The 17293-nt window shown below is 47.4% G+C and overlaps 1 protein-coding gene and 1 long non-coding RNA gene across 4 annotated transcripts in view; one reads left to right on the forward strand and one right to left on the reverse strand.

The window, feature by feature from the left end:
* The window catches only part of ECT2L (epithelial cell transforming 2 like), a 445514-nt gene that overhangs the window by 373947 nt on the left and 54274 nt on the right, over window positions 1–17293 (forward strand). For all 3 annotated transcript variants that reach the window (XM_085612467.1, XM_085612469.1, XM_085612468.1), the window contains one exon: window positions 7831–7987. In XM_085612467.1, the coding sequence (XP_085468593.1) occupies window positions 7831–7987 (157 nt within the window). The remainder of the gene's footprint in view (window positions 1–7830; window positions 7988–17293) is intronic.
* The window catches only part of LOC146821468 (uncharacterized), a 52157-nt gene that overhangs the window by 10100 nt on the left and 24764 nt on the right, over window positions 1–17293 (reverse strand). The window contains exon 2 of the long non-coding RNA XR_014963175.1: window positions 5685–6094. This is a non-coding gene — a long non-coding RNA (uncharacterized LOC146821468). The remainder of the gene's footprint in view (window positions 1–5684; window positions 6095–17293) is intronic.

Genomic DNA, 17293 nt, shown 5'->3' on the forward strand with positions numbered 1-17293 from the left:
CAGAAAAGGAGGTTTTTAGCGGATAAAAGGCCCGGTGCAGGCGAGCTCAGGCAGGAGCTCTACCCGGGCATGTCCGCTCTCGCCGCGTGGTAAGCCACGCCCCAAGCCCTTCTCCATATCGAGAAACACCGCAGCTGCTGAAATGTCCGGTTTAGTATGCAGGAGGGCGCCAAATACCGTGCGCAAATTATAAGTAAGGTTGCGACCCGGAACAAATCCTACCTGTTCTGGGGCTACCAGCATTGGGACCAGAGGGACCAATCTATTCGCCAGGATCTTTGCAAAAAGTTTAGTGTCAACATTGAGTAATGAGAGTGGACGGTATGACGAACATTCCTCAGGAGGTTTACCCCACTTAAGTATAGCTACTATTATTGCCTCTCTCATTGTGGGCGGCTTCGTACCCGACTCACACATATCTTCAAATAGGGTGATTAAGTGTGGTAACAACAAGTCTAGGTATGTCTTATAGAAGGTTACAGTCAGGCCATCTATCCCTGGGGCACTACCGGACTTCATATTGGCCAGACCTAGGAGAAACTCCTCCTTCTCCAGCGGGCGCATCAAGAATTTGCGATGTGTGTTAAAAATTCAAAAATATCCTCCTCCGTGCCTGAACTACGTGAAGTATAGAGGCTCGAATAAAACTGCCTAAATCTCTCTGCTATGGCAGTGTCCTCAGTGAGTATAACACCTTCCGCTGATTTAAGTTCAGCTACAGCAGTGTGTCCACGCCTCTTCTTCAATAACCGAGCCAGCACCCTACCTGGACACTTGCTCTCCCCATATGTAAGAGCAGTGGCGTATTTACCAAGATGCTTGATTAATTTCAGCATCCGTCGTTTCTTGGAACGCCTCCAGTTGAGTTTTGAACTCAGTCAGTACCTCGTCATCTGCGCCATGTTGCAGTTGCGCCTCTAGGTTGGCCAATGTGGCCTCCAAGTCGGCAAGCCTCTTGCGCAGTGCTTTCAGAACCCCTGAGTGCTTGGACATGGTGACTCTGCGTATATACACCTTGAATTCTTCCCATACCACCTGAAAGCTATCAACAGATCCCACATTTTTATCAAAATAAGTTTAAATCGCTTCAGCTAGCTCTGCCTTAAATACCTCATCCAACAATGATTATGGGGGGAACCTCCAAGTGTAAGGGGGGATAGTTTTCAAGGGCACATCTAGTACCACCAGAACCGGGGAGTGATCCGAAAGCGTGCGGGGCAAAACCTCGCAAGCGCTCATATGGCCACACAACTGTCCGGAGGCTAACCAGTAGTCTATACGGGTATGTAGATCGTGGTATGCTGAATAATGAGTATATCCCTTTGTCAGGGAACCTCTGCCTCCACACATCATGCAAATCCATTTGAACCATGATATCTGAGAGCATCCTAGCCACCTGTTGTGACATACCTAGCCGGACCCCCCCCCCCGAGCGATCCAGTTCGGTGTTTAGGACTAAATTTAGGTCACCGCTCCAGAGTTGTCGTGCCGTTCCAAAACTGCGCACCCTATCAGACAGAGCAGAATAAAAGTCAGGATTATCATAGTTGGGTCCATAAACATTAATGATAAGGATGTCCAGCCCCCTCCCCCGACATCTTGAGATCACAAATCTGCCATCAACATCCGTAACCAAAGGATCAAGCGTGAGTGATGCCTTAGGGCGGACCCATGTAAGCACCCCTCAGGCATGCGTGGTAAACCCCCTACATTGAAGCATGGGGCTGGTAATTGGTAAGTGTGTTTCTTGCGAAAAAGCAATGTCCATTTCGTTCCTCGCCAAGTATGCTAGTACCTTACGTAATTTCCTGTGGTCCTTTAGACCCCGCACGTTCCATGTGAGAGCCCGTATTATACCATGGGTTACCTCTATGCGGGTAGAGCTACCAGCTGTACCATCAGCATGTGGTGTCAACCTATCTGTGTTAGCCATAGGAACCTACAACATGCGCTGTTGAAGAGTATAGTGAGTAGTGTCCATAGACAATGTCCTGCCATACAAAGTCCCAACCCATCCACCCCTCCACCCACGCCTGGCAGATTCCAACTGAGCCTAGACGGAAAACTTGTAATCGGACCTCCTGAACCATCCTGAAAAGAAAAACCAACAATAAGTGTATACAACTCGACAAAGCGAGATGAGGTCCCCCCCCCCCAATACTCAGTACCCCAAATGTGTGTAACACTCGCGGGCAGAGGTAGCACGCTCTACATTTAAAAATCTGAAAAAGCCCTGATCTGGCCCCTGCTCCGCAAGCCATCAACAGGATATGAAACATCTGAAGCTGATATAGGATCGCCAATTTCCGACCCAATAACATGTGTCATAGCATCAATGGACAACAACCCGGCGAACCCAAAGCTGCAGTCACCTCCCGCCTCCAACAGTATCTGTATAGACAACCTACATTGATAGCAAAAACGTTAAAAGATACAAGGGCATTTCAGTGCTCACATTCTCCACACAAGACTAATCGGACCTTCAGCAGCAGCCCCAGGAGTGAAAGTCTTATCTGTGAATAGGGCAGTTCAAGTATCAATCCTGTTCATCCAGTCTGCCACCCTCTGCTCCTTCCAAGGAGGCCCTCTCCGGGCTGCGACGCTTGTTTTTGAACCATTCTTTCATAGCCTTCTGTAAGACTTTCGGGTCTGTAAAGATGCGTGACTGGCCTTGACGATTAACCCGAAGTCTGGCTGGGTAGAGCATGGCATAGTCGATGTTATGCTCCCTGAGCTGTTTCTTTAAAGGGGCAAACTGCCGGAGCGCCTCCTGCACTTTCATTGTGATGTCGGGGAACAGCGATATAGTAAAGCCCTCATATTGCAGTGGTTGCCTGTCTCTAGCAACCTTCAGAGCTGAGTCCCTGTCCCGATAGTTAAGCAGGTTCGCTATGATAGGTCGCGGTGGAGTGCCAGGCGCCGGACGAGGACACAGGAAGCGGTGCGCCCTTTCTACCACAAACATGGGTGAGACCAAGGAGTTTGACAAGTAATTTTTCTATGAATTGTTCCATATTGCCTGTCGGGGTAGACTCCGGAAGGCCCGTGATTCTGAGGTTGCAGCGCCGAGACCTTTCTTCTAGGTCCTCCGTTTTGTCCTGAAGCACCTGCATCACTCTCCCCAACTGCTTGTGGCCGGCGTCCAGCGATGTCTGTGCTTCTTCGTCTTTCGTGACTCGGCGTGCCGTCATATCTAACTGCTGTGCGTGTTCATCCAACCTCTCGGACATTCTATCCATGCGATAGGAAAGAGAGTCCATCTTAGTGCCAAGAACTGAGAGGCTACTTTACAGTCCCTTTTTCATCGCAGCAAGCATAGTGCGTATGTCTCCCTCTGTATCATCTGGAGGCAGTTCTGGAGTATTTTCGCCTTCGTCCACAGTAGTATCGCGCCCCTTCAATCTCTTTTGTTCGAACGTGTGTTTTGGTTGTGTTCGGTCTACCTTGCCCATCTTCAGAGCCGCTGTCCTGTGGTACCAGGCCTGATATTCTGCTGAACTACTCCCCACACCAGTGTCGTTCCACTCACCACAGGCAGCAGCAGCTGAGGTCAATTGATCTGTCCAGGGCCGGCACTCCAGACAGCCAGCAGTATAGCTGCCACAGGCAACCAGAGTCAAAGTTCCACCACAGCACAGATCTCGTAGCAGATGGAAAGTGGTTGGGACAAATAGTCGACAGACTGATTGTGATTACTCTCCACGCGGCATCTTAGGAGACCGCACCCATCTCAAGCAGTTCATCATAAGGGCAGGGGTTCAGGGCACCACGTCCGCGTTAGTGGTGCTCACACGTCAAAGTTGCAACGCTTCCCTAGCGGGTGAACCCCAGATCAATTTCACGCTTCAGGGAGGAGCACCTCCATAAATTCAGCCCCAGCACCTCCAAGGGAATCAGTGTTTCACAATAGCACCAGCCACCACCGCTGTCACGCAGTCGAAGGTACCAAGCCAAGCCGCTACCACTCAGAACTAACCCTCTGGGGACACACAACTCCCAGTTCCGCCGTCGCTCGTGTCTGTACTTCAGGCGACCATAACACAGCAGGGTCACTCAGCTCCCCGGCAGTCCAAGACAGCAGGCGCGCCTCACCCTCCGCTCAGCCTCAATTGGAGCATGCAGCAGGTAGGCACAGTACCAGATGGTGACTCCAGTCACGGGACGGACGCACTGCAGGGCTCTCGTCTCGGCAGCTCAGCTGGCCAACGCTCCCTGTCTGCGGCAACTGTTATGGCGTCCTCGAGAGCCGCTGCATTCTCCCCCAGTATCGTAGCCACGCCACACGGCCCACCTACCGGTAGATAAAGTATAGAGGACATACCTGTAGGCTTGGCGGGCTCTGCTCTGGGTTTGCGTCTCAACCAGTACGGGCTGCAGTCCGTCACCGGGCACGAAGCGCAGGCCGCTGCCCCGTCTCAGTGCACCAGGCCGCCTCAGCTCAGTACAGCAGCACGGGGATCAAGGCCTTCCTCTCTCGCAGCTGCCGGTAGCTCACACAATGCCGTCCTGGCAGGCCGAGACGTCGGTATCCGCAAATTCCGTTCCACAGTTCCTACGGCAACAATATCTGCCCTGAGGATGCCAAAATCTCTCAATAGACGCCGGATAATTATCGGATCGTTAGATGGACTTGCGGAGCTTCGCGCTCAAGAGGACATCTTAGTCGCGAGCATGCTCCGCCCCCTCCAGGTCGGCGCTTTTATGCACCCTCTCCATTGAGAAAAAATTAGAGAGGTCTTTGGTTTGAGGACTTTCATTATTCAACCCTCTATGAAGTGCTTACACTGGGTCCCTCTGCCTGCACGGGAACCCCTAGGAATATTGTTTCTCCTTGATCTGCTCTCCAAATCTTCTAGTTGAGCTTGCTGTATTTTAGTTTCTCACTGCAGTGTTGCTACGGATGACTTCAGTGCTTTACTTCCTTGGACAGCCCACCAAGGTTTTGTTTATTTTCTCCCTATAACCCTTGATTTTCCTAATGTCTTTTCTTAACAGGTGAACCTTACTTTTTACTGTAATGATGTTTTGTTCCAGCATAACATTTGAGTTTTTTGTCAGCAATCCTGCCTGTAATGTTGGTTCCGAGGTTAATGAAGTTCCCTCCATCAACCCAGTCTTTTGGGGTGGGATGTGCATATCCACCGACAGCCTGCTGTAGAGGAATGCATATTCATCCTATTTATTTTGCTGAGGTGGTTTTGTTTTTGCTAATGACACGGTCCATGGCATTTGACCCACAGCAAGGTTCCTAGTTCACCTGTCATAACAACTCTGTTGCCCTCAACTTGATTCTGTGGAGCACCATTGTATAAGGGTAACCACCACAGCGTACCTTTAAGGAGTTGTGGTGCACTCTTTTGGCATCCCTTCCAACTGCATTGAGGACTTTTGATTTTCCCCATGTGCTTATCTTTAAGAACTCTGTGCTGTATCAGTCCTGGTCAAGGCGTATCACCTTTTTTTAATCTCTTTGGTAGATCATTGTGGGTCTGTTATGGATTTTTACTATTTTCTTTGTTTGTCTCTATTTTGCTTCTTGTGATTTAAAAGTAATCGGTTTTTGCAGCCGAGTTAGAGCCTTTTCTTTTTCTGCCACTATGGCTGATATTTTATTTATTGAGCCTTTTCTTTTCCTGGCACTACAGCTGATATTTTATTTATTTTCTGTTTTTTAAATGGCTTACCTGTGGTGTCCCATTTGTGTGGACCACTTCAATATGGATTCACTGTAACCATTGGATTTGGTCTTCCGGTGGGTTCTAAAGAACCTCCTGTGGTCTGCTGTTTGCTCCTGTTTTTTTCCCCCTCTTACTGACTCCAGATTTCACGTTTGTTGGTCCTGCTGCAGATAAGTTCCCATTAGCCTTTTCCTGAGGCATTGTATTCACTCTCCCAGCAGGATCAAGGGTACCGTCTGTATTCCTCAGCCACATCACTATTTGCTTGTTGCAGCCTTTTCTTTGTACAGTAGTTTGGGCATCTTGCTTGCAGGCCACACCATAGGTCAAGCTGCTGGGCCCAGTGAGGTGCACTGGACCAGCTGTCTTGAAAGAGACCTCTTGACGTGCTGGAAGCCAAAGAAAGGCTCTGGGTGCTGCAGAAAAATCAACAAATTTCCTTAGGTGTGCAATTTCCAGAATGTAGCTATTAAAGTGCATAGCCTGGAATGCTACGGTAGATACAATCAACAGCTGAAGCAAGATAAAATGTAAGATGCAACTACCATCTGATTGAAGTTATTAAGTGAGAAAAGGGAGACGCTTCCCTAATAAACAGAGTGTGTGAAAACTGGACTAAAAGACAGTTAATTTGAGATTTATTGGACAGGTTCTCGAATCATGCCCTTAGACTTAACTGTAGAAAAGACTGATGCATTTTTCTAAATATATAGCACAATGCACCCTTGACTGCAAGCGCTAACCCCCTTTTTCTTGTCACTGAAGAATCTGAAATGTTAATATTTGATTACAAGAGTACTAGTTTGCACAGTAAATTAACTCTGCTGTTCTGCGTGCTGAAGTTTTCTCACTCTAAGAAACAATGGCTGATTTTGTCCTGCCAGGATGACTGTCCAAAACATTCTTGTTGGCCTTTACATTGTATCTTTCTGCAATTGGAGGCTGTGCCAGCCCTCAAGAACACGTCCAGCACAAAACTGGAGGTTCAGGTGTTCAAAACTAAATGGGTATGGAACACCAGCATTCACTCGCTGGTCTCTCAGCTCTCCTCAATCCTTGCCTGAACAGCAGACAGCAAATACATACGTGTGTTGATACACGGGAGACTAATATATCAAGGGAAACAAAATGATCACCCTAATTCTTCTACACTACTCACAGGCCTAATGAAAGCTTTTAAAAGAGGGTTACTAATATAAAAATAATTGGTTTGTTACAAGACACCATTGGGCACTTTTTCCAAAAACAAAATCAAATGTAGGCCATTTTGGCCATATTTTTGGTTTATCTGGCGTCACAATATTTGGTGCCTTGCTTTGAAAAGGATCTCGCCGTGCAGCATGGCTCCCCTTGCCACATTAGACGCATCTGTTCAAATCATAAATTATTAATGTTCTGAGAGATTTCTTAAAAAACTTGATTAATCTGTATGCCCTAGTCAAATGAGTCCTATCCACTGGATACAAAAATCACAACTGTAAATTTTCTATACAGAGAGGCAATTCCCAAATTCATCAAATATCTTTCACTGAGAGAAGTGTTGGCCATTCTTTTCAAGCTTTAATCTGTTTAAGGTGGGAGCCAATGAAGGAAGGCATAACACCATATGTTCTACCATAGGTGCGTGAAACTGACATCACCTACGTTTCATATATAAATACTGTTATCATATTATAGTCAAAAGCAAGTCCTCATGATTCACGCTCTCCTTTTCCATCACCTAATATTGATTTAGAAGATGACTAACACCTGGAGATGGTCATACAGACCTTTTGCTACAAAAAATGAAAGTACAACTAAGGTGAGGAAAACCTAAGTTTGTTCAAAGCTTTAAGGAGCTCCAGGAGCACCCACCTGTTCTCTAGTGCACAGTGGAAGTTGTGAATCAGAAGGAGGCAATGGAAAGATAATTGTATGCCACTGTTTAGGTTCTGCCTTTTTATGCCCGTATTTGATGACAGTAAAGAAAATGTAATTCTGTATTTTCCAAATTCTCTAAATGTGTTTTAAGAAAATACTATTCATGGCGTGAGCATATTTTTAGAAAAAGAGAAGTGGAATAAATTAAAATGCCATATTTGCCCAAATGGATCAGTTTTAGACGTTTATATATCACTCTTGCCATAAATGTATGGATAACTTGTATCTTTAGTCTGCAGGAGCTGCTGTTGACCCCCTCGCTTCGATTTGAGCAATATGTTGATCTCCTGTACGCTGTACGGCTTCACACACCCTCAGAACATGCAGACCGTGAAGACCTGACTGCTGCAATTAAGCAGCTGAAGCAGTACAGAGATTACATTAGCCAGGTTAGTTGGGAGTAAGATTACCTGTTCTTTCCGTTCAGCATTATACCTAATATTTCAGGAAACCAGTATGTTCGAGGAATATGAGCTGCAGATTACACACTTGTGCATAGATCGCCATCTGGTGTTGGGCCCGGATGTTTGCAGTTTGGTTTTCCTCTTGGAAAGTCTTTGAAAGTCACAAGGTCGTTGACTCCTCCTTTGGATCGTATTGCGCATGGGCTTCGGCTCTATCCTCAGACTGTTTTTTTCCGCCATCGGGCTCGGATGTGATCTTCGCGCTCCAGTTCCGAACAGCTTCCAGTTCGACGGTCGACGCGCAATCCTCACCCCAAACCGCGGTATTGTTCCGATCGCGATCTCCCCCACTCGACGCGCCTTCTCATCGGCACGGACATTCAGTTCCAGTCATCGACGGCGCCTTTGGGCCTCTCCAAGCTTCGGTCCTGGCTAATGGAAAGGACTCCATTTAAAAAGTGCCCTCGATGTGGGTCCAAATTCCACCACACCGATCTCCACGAGGTATGCAATCTCTGCCTCTCCCCTGAACACGAGGCTCGAGACTGTCCGGCATGTAAGTCCTTCCGGTCCAAAAAGACTATTCGGGACCGAAGAGCCAGAAGAACTATGGCGCACTCCTCGACGACGATTCCGGACGACATCGACGCTCCAGAGCGGTACACCGAAGAGGGCCTCGTCAGCGCTTCCGAGGCCGACGACACAGATGTGGAGGACATCACCCCGGCGCAGAGGGTCGTGAGTACTGACCCCCCCCCCCCCCACATCCCTGCCGGCACCGAAAAAGGCTCCGGTCACACCTTCGCCTCCGGGCCTAGGCAAGACCAAGGACACTGCTTCCAACAACCCACCTTCGGGCCCGGTGAAGAAGCCAAGCAAGCCTTCCGGCGGTTCGGGCTCGAGCCAGCCTATCCTCAGTGCCGATAAACACGCTTCGGCACCGAAAAAGAAGCCAACCTCCATACCGACACCGAGCTCTGCACCGAAGCACTCGGGGTCGAAACCCAGCTCTTCGGCACCGACACCACCTTCGGTGCCGACCAAAGCACACAAGGCCACCGGCACTACGAGGCCGAAATCCATCTCGGCGCCGACCAAGCGTCCGGAGGTTCCAAAACCAGGTTCCAAACAACGAACCGGCACGGAAAAGCCTAAAATGCCAACGGCCTCGACGCCTTCGGCGCCGACGGACAGACCAGCCTCACCGGACTTATTTACACTGGATCCCTTGCAAAAAACACTCACCAAGGATCCAAAAACGGGACATTTGACACTGTCTTCCAAAAAGAGACATTTGGAGAAGCCTGCTCCACCTCCGCCTCCAAAGAGGAAGGACTCTGCTACCTCTCTCTTCAGAATACCTTCCCCACCTCTCTCACCTCCTCCCCCTCCGCCTTCTCCACCCCAACCTCATCGTTCTCCCACCCCTTCTCCACACGATGATGATCACGGGGACCCATATGATGACATAGGGGATGTCCCCCAGGACCTACCCACAGGGGACCCCACTCTACAGGATCCCCAGACCCATGGGACGATTACAATATCCCGGATATCCCCAACGTCCCACAAGATGACCTTTATCCCTCCAGGCCATCTCCACCGGAAGACTCATTGGGGTTCCACCATCTACTTCAGAGGGCAGCACACTATCACGGGGTAGACTTGCAAACCGACCCCGTGGAGGAAGATTTCCTCCTCGACACATTCGACACCACACATAGGTCTACCTCCATATTACCTATGCTTAAAGGAGTGGTAAAACATGCGCCAGAAGTTTTTAAGGACCCAGTTAGGGCCAGGGTCATTAACCCACGCATAGAAAAGAAATACAAAGCTGCCCCCACAGATCCCTCCTACATCAGTGGGCCAGCGCCACTAGATTCCCTAGTGGTGTCCACTGCACGTAAAAGGGCAAATTCTCAGGCGTCAGGCAAAGCACCACCGCCTGACAAAGAGTCAAAGCTACTGGACGCATCAGGAAAGCGCACTGCGTCACAAGCAGCCAATATGTGGCGTATCGCCAATACTCAAGCGCTATTGGCCAGATATGACAGGGCACATTATGACGAGTTAGAAAGCATAATGCACCACCTCCCTGAAAAATATAAAGCTAGGGCCAACGAACTAATTCAAGAGGGTAAGACTATCACTAACACCTCTATACGCTGTGCCTTAGATGCAGAAGACAGCTTCCAGAGCCATCAATACCAGCGTCCTCCTCCGTCGCCATGCTTGGCTACGAATATCAGGGTTTAAACCATCCTTAACCATCTCTTTGACCAGGAACATCTATTTGGCCCAAACGTGGATGAGGCCCTAGAAGAAATGAAGAAGGATACGGATACGGCGAAATCCATGGGAGCTTTACAGTTACACCCTCCTAGACGCTCCTTTCGCCGCTCTTCCTTTCGAAGTACATCTAGAGGATACTCCTCAGACACCGCGTCCACTTCGTACAAATCCCCCACTCAGTCCACCTTCACAAGGGGTTATCAAAGAGGCGGCTTTAGGGGTAACAATAATAAAGGCAGAGGCAAAACAAACAACGCCCGCTCTGCCACAACGCCTACCCAATGACTTCCCCCGGCTCCCCCCAGACCATTCCACTCCGGTCGGGGGCAGACTCCAACATTTCCTTCCCGTCTGGGCTACCATCACCTCAGACAAATGGGAAACACAGATAATTCAATCAGGCTACTGCCTAGAATAAATATCTACCCCCGCAAACATTCCACCCAGGCAGCGCCCAATGTCACAAGAGCAGGAAGCAGGAGGTAACCTCCCTCCTACAGAAACAAGCAATAGAACCCGTTCCTACCAACCAACAAAACATGGGAGTCTACTCCCTATATTTTCTCATACCAAAAAGGGACGAGACTCTACGGCCCATCCTAGATCTCCGGCCCCTAAACACATACATACACTCCGACCATTTTCATATGGTAACGCTTCAGCAGGTACTTCCGCTCCTCTCACAAAACGACTTTTTGACCACCTTAGACTTAAAAGACGCTTGTTTTCACATTCCAGTGCACAAAGCTCACCGCAAGTACCTCAGTTTTGTAGTGGACGGACAACACTTCCAATTCAGAGTGCTCCCGTTCGGAGTCACAACAGCGCCAAGGGTATTCACCAAGTGCCTAGCAGTGGTAGCAGCACATTTGCGAAGACAACACATCCACGTCTTCCCATACTTAGACGACTGGCTGATAAAAGCCAGGTCATACAATCAGTGTGTACAACACACGTCTACCACCATTCAATTATTCCACCAGCTGGGCTTCACAGTAAACCACCAGAAGTCCCATCTCCAACCATCCCACATAAAACAATACCTCGGTGCCACCATAGACACCTCAAGAGCACTAGCCTACCCAAATCCTGCCAGGATTGCAAGCATTCAAGCTCTACGCGCAAAATTCATAATAAAACACTCCCTTCCAGCTCGAGTGTTTATGCAACTAATAGGGATGATGGCCTCTTGCATCTTCATAGTACCACACGCAAGACTCCAGATGCGTCCTCTCCAAGAGTGCTTAGCGCGCCATTGGAACCAGGCCCAGGGTCAATTAACAGATCTGGTGTTGGTAGACGGTCGCACCTATCGCTCTCTGCAGTGGTGAAACACCACAAACCTTTCCAAAGGTCGACCGTTCCTGGACCCGGTTCCTCAAATAGTACTGACAACGGACGCATCGCTCTCCGGCTGGAGAGCTCATCTACTACATCTCACCACACAGGGCAAGTGGACACCTCAACAAAAGTTACTCCATATCAACCATCTGGAGTTACTAGCAATCTTCTTAGCCCTAAAATCTTTTCAAACTAAAATTTCAGGCAAGGCAGTCCTGATCCGCAAAGACAACATGACAGCCATGTATTATATTCAAAACAAGGCGGCACACACTCTCCACAGATCTCTCAACTAGCACAGAGCATATGGAGATGGGCAATACCCCAGAAAATCTTTCTCCTAGCTCAGCATGTCCCAGGAGTCCAAAACACAGTGGCAGATCTGCTCAGCAGGCAGACACAACAGATCCACGAGTGGGAGCTTCACCCGCAAGTTCTTCACCCGTACTTTCAAATGTGGGGGCATCCACAGATAGACCTCTTCGCCACCCACGAAGACGCCAAATGCCCAAGCTTCGCCGCCAGATACCCACACCCATTGTCCAAAGGAAATGCGATATGGATGTACGCTTTTCCACCTCTCCCACTCATTCCACTAGTGGTGCGCAAACTGCAACAACACTCCCTCACACTGATCCTAGTAGCTCCAACGTGGGCCAGACAACGGTGGTATACCACACTGCTGGAACTATCTGTAGTGCCGCACCAAAAACTACACCTCTCTCCACACCTCTTAACCCAGAACCATGGAGAGATCAAACACCCGAACCCAGCGCAGCTCAACCTTGCAATCTGGCTCCTGAAGTCCTAGAATTCGGGTACCTAAATCTTCCCCCTGACTGTATGAACGTCATCAGAGAAGCTAAAAGACCTACCACTAGAGCGTGCTACGCCGCCAAGTGGAAACGTTTTGTTGTATATTGCCATACCAACACCATCAATCCATTGGACGTGTCCATTCAACACATAGTAGGCTACTTACTGCACCTACAAAGGTGCTATCTAGCCTATACGTCCATTCGACTACACCTCACAGCTATTGCAGCTTACCTACAAAACAGGCAGCATCTCTCACTCTTTAGAGTACCTGCCGTTAAAGCCTTCATGGAAGGCCTTAAAAGAATAATTCCCCCCAGAGTGCCACCCTCACCTGTGTGGAACTTAAATAACGTTCCCACAAGGCTAATGGGGCCTCCCTTCGAACCTCTGCATAAATCCGAACTACAATTCCTAACATGAAAAACCGCTTTTCTTGTAGCCATCACTTCCCTTAGAAGGGTCAGTGAAATACAAGCACTTACCATTCAAGAACCCTTTCTCCGAATGCACCATAACAAGGTTGTTCTCCGTACCAACCCAAAATTCCTCCCTAAAATCATTTCTCCCTTTCACCTAAACCAAACAGTAGAACTAACAGTATTTTTCTCGCAACCACAGACTGTTGCAGAAAGGGCTCTTCACACACTGGATGTCAAACGAGCCTTACTCTACTACATTCAGAGAACACAACCTTTCCGTAAGACCAAACAACTGTTTGTTTCTTTCTCTCCACCACACAAAGGTAACCCCATCTCAAAATCGGGGATAGCTAGGTGGATTGTAAAATGCATTCAAATCTGCTACCATAAAGCAAAGCGAACGCTATCCATTCCCCCGAAAGCCCATTCTACACGAAAAATAGGGGCTTCCATGGCATTCTTAGGGAACATCCCATTAGATGATATCTGCAAAGCAGCTACATGGTCAACACCGCACACTTTCACCAAACACTATTGTGTAGATGTGCAAACTAAGCAACTGGCTAGAGTGGGCCAGGCTGTACTCAAAACGTTATTTCAAACCACTGCAACAGATACGGGTGGTCGCCGCTAACGGTGGGTACTGCTATATAATCTATGCATAAGTGTGTAATCTGCAGCTCATATGCCTCGAACGGAATATGCTACTTACCAGTATGCATCTGTTCTTGGCATGTAGAGCTGCAGATCTACACACGCCCACCCGCTTCCCCGGCTTCCTTTATCTGTTCCAGTTTATCTTATTTAGATAGCACACACATGGGCATCTTCACTGTTACTACTACGCTCCATCTTTCCCTGCTGGGAAAAAACAATCTGAGGATGGAGCCGAAGCCCATGCGCAATACGATCCAAAGGAGGAGTCACCGACCTCGTGACTTCCAAAGACTTTCCAAGAGGAAAAACAAACTGCAAACATCCGGGCCCAACACCAGATGGCGATCTATGCACAAGTGTGTAGATCTGCAGCTCTACATGCCAAGAACAGATGCATACTGGTAAGTAGCATATTCCTTTAGTTTATTTGTTTTTCATATTGACTGTGACCAAAATTGCTTTGACTTGAACTTTTGCAAACTATGATGTTTGTAATAATGTATCTTGTATCTAGAATGGCCTTTATTCATGTTTTTGAGCTGTTTCTAGAGTGACACTTTACCTTGCAATAATCACACAAATTAGCCAAGTGGACTTGTCCTGTTTTGCCCACACCGGATAAAGCTCTATGCAAACTTGCAACTGTCCGTTTGACTTTTTAAAGTAAGCCCCAACTTAGTCACAGTTGTGTAGAGATGTTAATGAGAGAGAGTTGATAATTTTGGAGAATGGATTGATATGCTGTGTGGCATTTGATTTTATCTGTCTGTGCGTGTATTGGGAGTATGCTTTGTATATCTCTAGTTTATAAACCTACAAATTATGAATTCTAGATTGTCATCATTTTCCTAGAGGTCTTGGAGCAGTCCGTGGTTAATGGGCAATTACTATTGAGAGTAATTGTTGCTTTCCAGGGCCGCTCCTTCGCTAAGGCGGAGGAGCATCGCCCCACTGCTCTTAAAGCAGGAGAAAGGAAAAATAAAATGATAACCTTGTTATTATTATTTTTTTTTTTTCATTACGGGGCTAGGTTAGGGCGGGTGGGGATGGGGTCACAGGGGGAGTGGTGAGCACACTCTAAGTGCGCATGACTGTTTGGCCGGCCGTCTTGGGCCGGCCAAACCATTATGTGCACATTGTATGTTCTCCACCAGGCTGCTTTACACAGCCTTGTGGGGAACACGCCGAGGCTCCCTGTATCCCCGTTTGAGTGCTGAACCACGGCGCTCAGACCAATCACAACGCCGCATTGCAGCGTTGTGATTGGCTTAGGAGAGGGAGCCTGTGTGCTTCCTGCTTCCACTGAAGCTGAGGAGAAGGCTGCGTGAGAAGGGACCGAAGTTGCTGACGGCGGCTGGCAAAAGGGTAAGTGTTTTTTTTATTTTTTATTTGTCCTCCCCACACCCCTGTTTCCTACCTGCCGCCACTGTTGCTTACTACTGATTTGCCAAGCAGATATTCCTGATTTCATCTCTACTCACCACTGGCAGAGGGATTGAACATATTAGATGTATTTTAGGAGTTGGATACGGTTTGAAACTCAGAAATAGCCTGACACTAAGTAATGACACTCAGTGATGACCGCAGAGGCAGAGCCACCTTTGACACTGTCCAGGACTTTATTTACAACAAAAGTATGATCAGATAAAATTAAGACCTGGAAAATAAAGAATGGAACAAAATCTGACATTCTATTCATGGAAGCAGGCAAGTCTGGGATACTTCACTGTGACTACCTGCCCCTCACCCCTTCCCCCCGGTTTCGGCACTGCTCCTCCTACCACCACGAAAGTAAGGAACCAGGAGAGACTTTTTTTGACTCTGAAGTTTAGTTTGACCCTCAAGTCAGTACAGTAGCGAAGGGTTTCAACTTCCATCTCTCTCTGTTATGAAAAACTGGATCGCAACTCCAAACTGATTAGCTAATGAAGCAGAGAAGAGCTCAGGTCATGGCTTACCAGTACTACGGCAACATCATTTATAATAACCCCCCACCCAATAAGAAACTCCTTGCCAAGCCACAAAGACTACAGAACTGAGCATACAGAATAGGCCTACATTTTCGCAAGTGTGACTATATCAAGCCTGCATTAAAAGCATTCTTCTGGTTTCAAATATAAGTTTTTTCTGTGCTTCCATAACGTGGACTGGGGCAAAGGCAGAGGGACCTTGTAGAAACAACCACAGCATTACGAACCAACTACAAACTTCCAATCAGCATGTTCAACCAGGGATCCTACAAGAGGAGGAAATGTAGAAGCAGACCCTTCCTTAGGATTTCAAGCCTCCAGTAGGCACTACCTCGTTTTGGAGAAAAAGCCAAAATGAAGAACATCTGCCTGACATCCCCAGACTGGTGAAGCTCCATTTCAATGAGTTTTAGAAATGAAGAAAACTCACTTTGTTGAAAAATTTGAGGAAATTCCCATAACAAAAACACCAGAACAGGGAACAAAAAAGCAAGTAAGGCCCCAAACGAGCAGGATTAGAGGTATTACAGTATGGGTATGGGTAGAGGTAGAGACACTAAGGTATATGTCGAAATAGAACTTCAAAGGTGTGGGACGTTATGTGGCTACAAAGGTATCAGTATGGCGTATATGTTCTAGGAGGTATGTACGGTCATATAGGGTAAACCTATAGGTATAGATACCTTTTTTATAGGCAGGGGCGAAAGATCAGGGTATGGTCAGTGTTACAGGTGGTTAGACGTAATAACAGAGGTGAGGCAATAGGGTGAAGGTAGGAGTACAAACCATAAGATGTTGGTCAAGTTAAGCATACAGTACAGGTGGGAGTAAAGTAAGTAAGGCATAGTTACAAGTAGAGGTGCAAGGTTACAAAGACTTGTCTATAAAAGGTGGATGACTTAGATCTAGGCCATGGTGAATGTACTAGGGCAGGGGGTTCATGATGCCTACTCATGCTTTGAAAATTAAATATTAGCAGATTAACATAGCATTATAAAACAAAACGCAATAGTCAAAATCTTAAAATGCTTTATAAACGTGAAGGTGTTTGAAATTGGATGCTGTAAATTTAGTTGGTATTTTGAGGTTGATTGATAGGAGCAGGAAAAAACTGAATCTGATATGGACAATTGATTACCTCAATTCAAGCACAGATATACGCCAACTAAAAGAGAGCATACGTTTGGAGCAAAAAGACATGGTGATATGCTAGACTCCAGCACATTGCTCTGTCTTTTAGAAATAAAAGTCCAAACTTTTCATTAAAATTGCTTTATTTTTTTAAAAAACACTTTTTATTAATAACCAAGACAGCGAGCATAACAAATATGTTGACAATGTGAAGATGTCTACCATTACCATTTCATCCATTCCTCCACCCCCTTCACCACACAGCCAACCAACATCATTACATTTCCGAGTATAAAGATCGCCCCCCGTGGCTCCTGTTTTGTTATACCATTCATTTTACCTGGAATCCTCCTGACAAGCGGCCTCTCGGGACCCTTTACTCAGTGTTATGCTGATCAAGTGCTGCTCCTCCCAGCATCCGCTGTCTCTCATTCCTAAGTTCAATTGTCGGAGAGATACAGATGTTGCCTCTATACTTATTCCATTTTCCCCATTTGTGATCCCATTTGCGCGGGCACCCCCTCTCCTTGAACACCGCTTTCTCCGCTAGCATGGCGTAGTCCATATCCTTAGCCCAATCCGCTAATTTTGGTGAGGTGCCTACTCCCCATCGCTGTGCAATGTTCCTCTTGACTACCCCCCCATCCCCCTGAGGCCCA

This window comes from Triturus cristatus, chromosome 6 (genome assembly GCF_964204655.1).
Source record: "Triturus cristatus chromosome 6, aTriCri1.1, whole genome shotgun sequence".
NCBI classification, from domain to species: Eukaryota; Metazoa; Chordata; class Amphibia; order Caudata; family Salamandridae; genus Triturus; species Triturus cristatus.